General features: G+C 41.7%; 1 protein-coding gene across 1 annotated transcript in view; it reads right to left on the bottom strand.

The window, feature by feature from the left end:
* ZSWIM5 (zinc finger SWIM-type containing 5) overlaps window positions 1-1,330 on the bottom strand; it is a 68,899-nt gene extending 67,569 nt beyond the window's left edge. The window contains exon 1 of the mRNA XM_024762922.1: window positions 1,186-1,330. Within this exon, the coding sequence (XP_024618690.1) occupies window positions 1,186-1,315 (130 nt within the window). The 5' untranslated portion in view covers window positions 1,316-1,330. The remainder of the gene's footprint in view (window positions 1-1,185) is intronic.
* Window positions 1,331-8,168: the final 6,838 nt, after the last annotated feature.

Below are 8,168 nucleotides of genomic sequence, written 5' to 3' on the forward strand. Positions count from 1 at the left end.
TATATATAGTTTCTCTTTAACAGTATCTCTCAAATAGAGCTCAGTTGCCATGTAAACACTACAACTTTGAGGATAAAACAACAGAAGATTATTTCGGCTAGTTAGCGAGAGTTCCTGGAAGCCTGTCTGACTATCCTTATTTCTGAGGAGTGGTGAGGCTGTGTGTAGGACTTGATTGGCTCTATTGGGCAACTGGGAAAAGCAGGCCCTTTGGCACATACTATAGTATTATATAGGCCATTCATCTGGCCTCACTGCCTTGTTCACACTAATACCAAAGTTTCTTCTAAAAATAGAGAGGTAGTATAGAGAAACATTAAAAACCTGAGTTCTGAAATCAGGTGAGCCTAGGTTATAAATAATTTCCTTATTTATAAAATGGAAATGGTTATAATACCTACCTCACAGAGTAGTTTTGAAAACTAAATGAATTAACATATATAAACATGTATAAAATCTCTTGCATGATGCCTGGAACATAGTAGGACCTAACCAACAAAATGAAAAATTGGCTCATATAGCTCCTCTTCTCAAAATTCTTCAACGGTTTCCTGTGATTAAATATCTACAACCTGGCTTCATAATAAATGCAAGCATTTATTTCAGACTTAGCTGTCTTTTCTACTAGATTATAAGCTATTTGAAGGCAGGAACCATGTCTGTTTTATGCTCTCAACAATCAGCGCTACCACTTGCACAGTGTAGGTACTCAACATATCCTTGTTGAATGAGTAAGTGAACATAATATCTTTCTCCATTCATAAACCCTCCCATTATATAGCTCATAAACACAATGCTAGCAGATGCTCTTTGGAATAACCCTGATGCTATTCAGGTTCCTGAAATGTTAAGGAATTCTCATATCCATTTCAGTTCACTGAATGGCACTAATTATTTTATGCTTTCTCTCACTCCTGAATATCCCAGGCTCCTGGGGCAGGGATTGTAAGGACAAATGAAGTCCATAAACTAGATCAATATGTAACTCTAACATTCTCTGTCCTTTTTTGCCAAACCTTTATGAGGTGGACAATTGGATTGCTTTAAGAAACAGAGTTAATAAATAGTTTGGATAGAATGAACTGATTAAGGTTGAGTGATTACAATGGCAAATGTATCCCAATCTCTAAACATGCAATAAAGCAACAAAATATATTTTTAGCAACAAAAATGTTGTACAATTACCGTTTACTTGGTTGATTTCGGAGTTGGAGGATAGAATCTCATCTGCCAGCTTCTGTGCAGTAGGAAGAACTTCAGTGTGGTGTGCCGTGATTAAATACTGAATAAACTTTTGTAGCTGGTCCCTATTCATCTGGAAAAGGGTTTCTGAGATAGGAAGACGCAGTTTGACTTGGTCTGGTTTACGGATCCTGTAGAGTGAGAGCGCTACCACATGGGCACAGTAGAATATGTCTTTGTTCCCACAGCCACACGCCACTGAAGTGATTTTGCATCGATCAAAACTGATGGCAACTTTATAAGTCACTGCTGGTTCAGAAGTAGTGGCCGGCTCAGTTACTGTGCCACTGAGATGGAAGCCTAAGGAAACAAAAAAGACATGTTTAGAGATTCTGTAGTAAGAAACCTGAAGGTTTTCATTTTGCATTTAAATTCATAAATTCAGAAACTATTTGCTGAGTATCTCCTACATACACAGTAGGCTCTGTCAAAGGTCAATGAAACCCAGGTATTGCTTTTTTTAAAAAAAAATATCTATCTATCTATCTGTTTTGGCTGCGCCGGGTCTTAGTTGAGGCATGCGGGCTCTTAGTTGCGGCTTGCAGTCTTCTTAGTTGCAGCATGTGGACTCTTGGCGGCAGGCACGTGGGATCTAGTTCCGCGACCGGGGATCGGACCCGGGCCCCCTGCATTGGAAGTGCGGAGTCTTACCCACTTGACCACCAGGTAAGTCCCCCCAGGTATTGCTCTTAAGAAACACACAATCTAGAAAAAGAGTCTTTACCCTGGAGTCCATGAACCTCCAGAACTAATAAGAAAACTTTTGTTTGTACATATGTACATTCTTCTGGGAGTACATTTCATACCTTTTATCATAGTCTCAAAAAGATTATTCAAGAACCTTGAATAAGTTAAGAACCTCGGTAGTAGATTTTGAGCTCTTTGTGGCCAAAGACAAGTCTACAAATAATGTCAGTACAATCTAGAGTAAGGTGAGCATTATAAACGAGAGAAATCAAAAGAATGCCACAAGGAAAGACAAGGAAGATAAGGGCAACATTTCTTCCTCAAAACAAACACTTCCAAAATGGTAACCACGTGGAATACTTAAAAGGCAAGAAGCCTCATAAGACGTAGAAAGCAGAGAGCTTGGTACAATGAGACTATGCAGTGTTAACCTCCACTCACTAGCACACAGCACCAATAATTTTGAAATGTAGAGAGAATACATTTTTAAGTTACAACTAAACTGAAAAAAGTTAAATCCAATAGAAAATTCATTCTATAATAACTTTATTCTTTAAATATGATTCTTCTTTGACAAAATATGTATTCAAACAATCATTCAACAAAAGTTTAATAAGACTTTAAGTAACAAACTTCTTTTTTTTTTTTTTTACAGTACACAGGCCTCTCACTGTTGCGGCCTCTCCCGTTGCGGGGCACAGGCTCCGGAGGCGCAGGCCCAGCGGCCATGGCTCACGGGCCCAGCCGCTCCGCGGCATGTGGGATCCTCCCCAACCGGGGCACGAACCCACGTCCCCTGCATCGGCAGGCGGACTCTCAAGCACTGCGCCACCAGGGAAGGCCCAGTAACAAACTTTTTTTTAAGTATCCCTGTTAGCCTAGGGATGCTAACACGAAAAGGAGAGGAATATCAAATATTTGTGAAGCACCTATTATGTAGCAGAACTGTGTTGGGTGCATTTAATAATTTGTCATAACAACCTTATGAAGTTGGTATTATTTTCCTTATTTTAAAGGTATGTAAACTGAGGCTCAGAGGTGAAGGAATTTGCCCAAGGGCCCTCAGCTGGAAAGTGATAGACCTAGGATTTGGAGTCAGGTCTGACTGACTCCAAAGTTTATTTTCTTTTATTTATACTACACTACCTCTGAAAATGCCATGACAAAGTCCTTATCCTCAAAAACCACAGACAAATAAATGATTACAATATAATATACCAAATGGTATAGTAGAGACAGGAACAAAGGTGAAGCTAATTTCATAGATTTTCTTGTTTTACTGCACTCCACACTGTGAATAGGAAAGCAATTTAAAATAGTCTTATATTTGCTGGAGAAATATTTGCCAAATAATAAAAGGTGCATATGTTAGTTTCAGAGCTACCATCGTGACCTGGCGGAATTAAAAAATGAGGAGAAAAAACATTCCAAAGTTCAAGTTTCAGATAATTATGGCTAATTAAAGTAAGAATAAGTCCTAAACTTATAAGCATACCCATAAAATCTAGCAAAATTAACATTACTAAAGGCATATTTAGGTCCAATCCAAAGAAAGGTGCACATTACTGAAAAAGTTAATATTAATTTCCAGAGTAAGAAAAATATCAAAATTAATTTGCTAACTTCATAGCTTTCAGGTATATTAACTTCACAGAGGCTTTTTCTCAGTTAAACTTAGTTGCAGATTTAAAAATACTGATTGTCATTTGTTCAAAGCAAAGTAGAAAAGTTATACTCAAATGTGATTAAGTATGGCTAAAGACTGCCTTCACTTTAGAACTAAGGAAGAGAACCTTCTGCAGAGTTGAGAAGTAACTCTTCTCCAGATTTCTATCCCCTGGACATAGCCAGTAGAATAACACAACAGAGAGCACATTACACTACGAATTAGGCAGCCACGATCTGTTATTTACTATGTAGTTTTGGGCGACTGACTCACTTTACAATTTTGAGCCTAAGCTTCCTCCTTAATAAGGTGGGGATAATAATCCTTGCTCTGCCTAGCTCTTAAAAGTGCTTTGTCAAACTGTAAATGTCCTACAGATTTATTATTCATGCTTTTATGCAGTTTTTGTTAATGGGTCTTCATGTCAAGGGCATGAGACAACTTCCCCAGTGGCCAAGTTTCACAGTGGTTGAAAATCAGGGGCTAAGAAAGTACATTTTTTATTTCCCTCAGGCCCTCAGGAGTATTTAGTATATTCTTGAGAAATGACTTAAGTCCTGATGAAAAGAGACCCAATAGAAGGACTACTTTATTTTTTTACTTTTATTTTAAATTAATTAATTAATTTTTGGCTGTGTTGGGTCTTCCGTTGCTGCGCACAGGCTTTCTCTAGTTGTGGTGAGCCGGGGGCTATTCTTCGTTGTGATGCGTGGGCTTCTCATTGCAGTGGCTTCTCTTGTTGTGGAGCACGGGCTCTAGGAGCACAGGCTTCAGTCGTTGTGGCACGCGGGCTCAGTAGTTGTGGCTCACGGTCTCTAGAGTGCAGGTTCTGTAGTCGTGGTGCATGGACTTAGTTGCTCCGTGGCATGTGGGAGCTTCCCAGACCAGGGCTAGAATCCACATCCCCTGCACTGGCAGGCGGATTCCTAACCACTGCGTAACCAGGGAAGTCCCTAGAAGAACTACTTTAAAATTTCAAATAAGATAATGATGCCAGTGTGGGAAAACGTTAGGTTCCAAGCCTTTGAATCTAAAAGTTGAGTATAAACATTTCTACTTGTTTGGGGGCACTTGGCCTGTAGCACAGTCTCTGAACCCAATTCTGTCATTCCTTTCCTGCATGAAAATGAATAAGAATATTGGTTAGAGTTGGGACAGAAACTATGGGTATCTTATTAAGATGTAAGCCACATGAGGGCTTTCTCTGTATACTGCTTACTGTGAAAAAGCAAAATCACTATGGCTGCACTATGAAAAACAGATCAGGGCTTCACTGGTGGAGCAGTGGTTGAGAATCCGCCTGCCAATGCAGGGGACACAGGTTCGAGCCCTGGTCTGGGAAGATCCTACATGCCGCGGAGCAACTGGGCCTGTGAGCCACAACTACTGAGCCTGCACGTCGGGAGCCTGTCCTCCACAACAAGAGAGGCTGCGACAGTGAGAGGCCCGCGCACCGTGATGAAGAGTGGCCCCCGCTCACTGCAACTAGAGAAAGCCCTCACACAGAAACGAAGACCCAACACAGGCAAAAATAAATAAATAAATAAATTTATGGGAAAAAACCAAACAAAAAACAGATTGGACCTCGGCCTCCATATTTTTAAGATGAGAGGCTGGCCTAGAAGACCTCCAAGGTTCTATCTAGCACAGATATATTATGATTTCATAGTAACTATCACTAAATCTTATTATCTTTTCTAGAACCAGGGTACTTTTGGGATTTAAAGAGTATATAATAATAGCTAACCTTTATGAGTGCCTCCTATGTGTTCGGCTCTGTTCTAAGTACTTTACATGCATTAACTCATTAAATTTTCACAATTTTTATGAATTTGATAGTAGGTATAATGGTAAGCTTTATGTGTCAATTTGACTAGGCTACAGAACCCAGTTATTCAATCAAATACTAATTAATCTGGGTGTTGCTGTGGAGGTGTTTTGTAGATGTGATTAACATCTACAATCAGCTGACTTTAACTAAAGGAAATTATCCTTAATAATGTGGGTGGGTCTTGTTCAATCAGCTGAAAGGCCTTATAGGCAAAACTGAGGTTTCTCTGTGAAAGAAGAAATTTTGCCTTAAGACTATAGCATCAGATTCTGACCAAGAATTTCCAGCCTGATGGCCTGGAAATGTATACTATATATGTATATACAGTTATCTCCTACTGATTCTGTTTCTCTGGAAAACCCTGACTGGTTACTATTATTATTCCCATTTTATGTATGAGGAAACAAGCACAGAGAGGTTAAGTAACTTGCTCAAGGTCATTCTGCTAGTAAGTGGCAAAGCCAAGATACACAGCCAGCAGTCTGGCTCAAAAGCCCATACTCTGAACTATTACATTATACTGTCTCTGTATAATACTGTGTTGTATGGCAATCAATACCACATTTATATAAACTGTAAAACAACTATAAAACTAGAAACATTATTAGAAAATAACTTCTATGTTTACTGAAATTCTACAATTTCAATTTCAATTTTTATAGCATTGGTAATGGTTTGAACTTCTAGCTTAATCTGGAATTAAAGACAAAATGTTGAATATCAATTTAGATTCCATCTGTCTCCACAGCAGGTCAATGTTAAAACAACTGAGAAACTTTCTGAAAAATATTTTTCAAAAGTTAGTTAGACATGGCTCCCTAGGGGCTTTGATTAAGGTCCATGATGCTCTTGGGATCATGTTCATTTGAGTTAGGTAAATCTTTGGGCTCCACCAGCTGTATTAACAGCGGTATAGCTCATGCTCCAGGCCTAAGCCCCTTTGAAAGGCAGAAGGTTCTGGGTGGCTCCGTGGAAGTTTCCTTGCTGGGAGTTCCTTTTTCCCTTATTATAACCTAGTAACACTTTTTTCAAGATTAATTACTCCTGAGAATAAAGCTACATAGAGGTTCAATGTAGTATTTCTTTCCCATTGCAAACCTAACTGCCATCAATAATCTGCTGATTTAAGCAAACATGTAGAAGCCTAATTTTAAAAAATTTCTGGCAAGAGTAAGACGCGGAGATCACCTTCCTCCCCACAGATACACCAAAAATACATCTACACGTGGAACAACTCCTACAGAACACCTACTGAACGCTGGCAAAAGACCTCAGACCTCCCAAAAGGCAAGAAACCCCGCAAGTACCTGGGTAGGGAAAAAGAAAAAAGAATAAACAGAGACAAAAGGATAGGGACAGGACCTGCACCAGTGGGAGGGAGCTGTGAAGGAGGAAAGGTTTCCACACACTAAGAAGCCCCTTCGTGGGCGGAGACTGCGGGTGGTGGAGGGGGAATGCTTCGGAGCCGCGGAGGAGAGCACAGCAACAGCGGTGCGGGGGACAAAGCGGAGAGATTCCCGCACAGAGGATCGGTGCCGACCGTAACTCACCAGCCCGAGAGGCTTCTCTGCTCCTCCGCCGGGGCGGGCGGGGCTGGGAGCTGAGGCTCGGGCTTCAGTCGGAGCGCAGGGAGAGGACTGGGGTTGGCGGCGTGAGCACTGCCTGCAGGGGGTTAGTGCGCCACAGCTAGCCGGGAGGGAGTCCGGGGAAAAGTCCGGACCTACCGAAGAGGCAAGAGACTTTTTCTTCCCTCTGTTTCCTGGTGCGCGAGGAGAGGGGATTAAGAACGCTGCTTAAAGGAGCTCCAGAGAAGGGCGTGAGCCACGGCTAACAGCGCGGACCCCAGAGACGGGCTTGAGATGCTAAGGCTGCTGCTGCCACCACCAAGAAGCCTGTGTGCGAGCACAGGTCACTATCCACACCCCCTTCCGGGGAACCTGTGCAGCCCGCCACTGCCAGGGTCCCATGATCCAGGGACAACTCCCCCGGGAGAACGCATGGCGCACCTCAGGCTGGTGCAACATCACGCCGGCCTCTGCTGCCGCACGCTCGCCCCGCACTCCGTGCCCCTCCCTCCCCCAGGCCTGAGTGAGCCAGAGCCCCTGAATCAGCGGCTCCTTTAACCCCTTCCTGTCTGAGCGAAGAACAGACGCCCTCCAGCGACCTATACGCAGAAGCAGGGCCAAATCCAAAACTGAGCCCCTGGGAGCTGTGAGAACAAAGAAGAGAAAGGGAAATTTCTCCCAGCAGCCTCAGAAGCAGCGGATTAAAGCTCTACAATCAACTTGATGTACCCTGCATCTGTGGAATACATGAATAGACAACGAACCATCCCAAATTAAGGAGGTGGACTTTGAGAGCAAGATTTATGATTTTTTCCCCTTTTCCTCCTTTTGTGAGTGTGTATGTGCATGCTTCTGTGTGAGATTTTGTCTGTATACCTTTGCTTCCACCATTTGTCCGAGGGTTCTATCCGTCTGTTTTTTAAAAAATATTTTTCTTAATAATTACTTTTTATTTTAATAACTTTATTTTATTTTAATCTTCTTTCTTTCTTTCCTTCCTTCCCTCCTTTAGACAACAAATCATCCCAAATTGAGGAGGTGGACTTCGAGAGCAAGATTTATGATTTTTTCCCCTTTTCCTCTTTTTGTGAGTGTGTATGTGTATGCTTCTTTGTGAGATTTTGTCTGTATAGCTTTGCTTCCACCATTTGCCCCAGGGTTTTCTTTTCATCCGTTT

The sequence above is a fragment of the Neophocaena asiaeorientalis genome, unplaced genomic scaffold (assembly GCF_003031525.2).
Source record: "Neophocaena asiaeorientalis asiaeorientalis breed wild unplaced genomic scaffold, Neophocaena_asiaeorientalis_V1.1 scaffold645, whole genome shotgun sequence".
NCBI classification, from domain to species: Eukaryota; Metazoa; Chordata; class Mammalia; order Artiodactyla; family Phocoenidae; genus Neophocaena; species Neophocaena asiaeorientalis.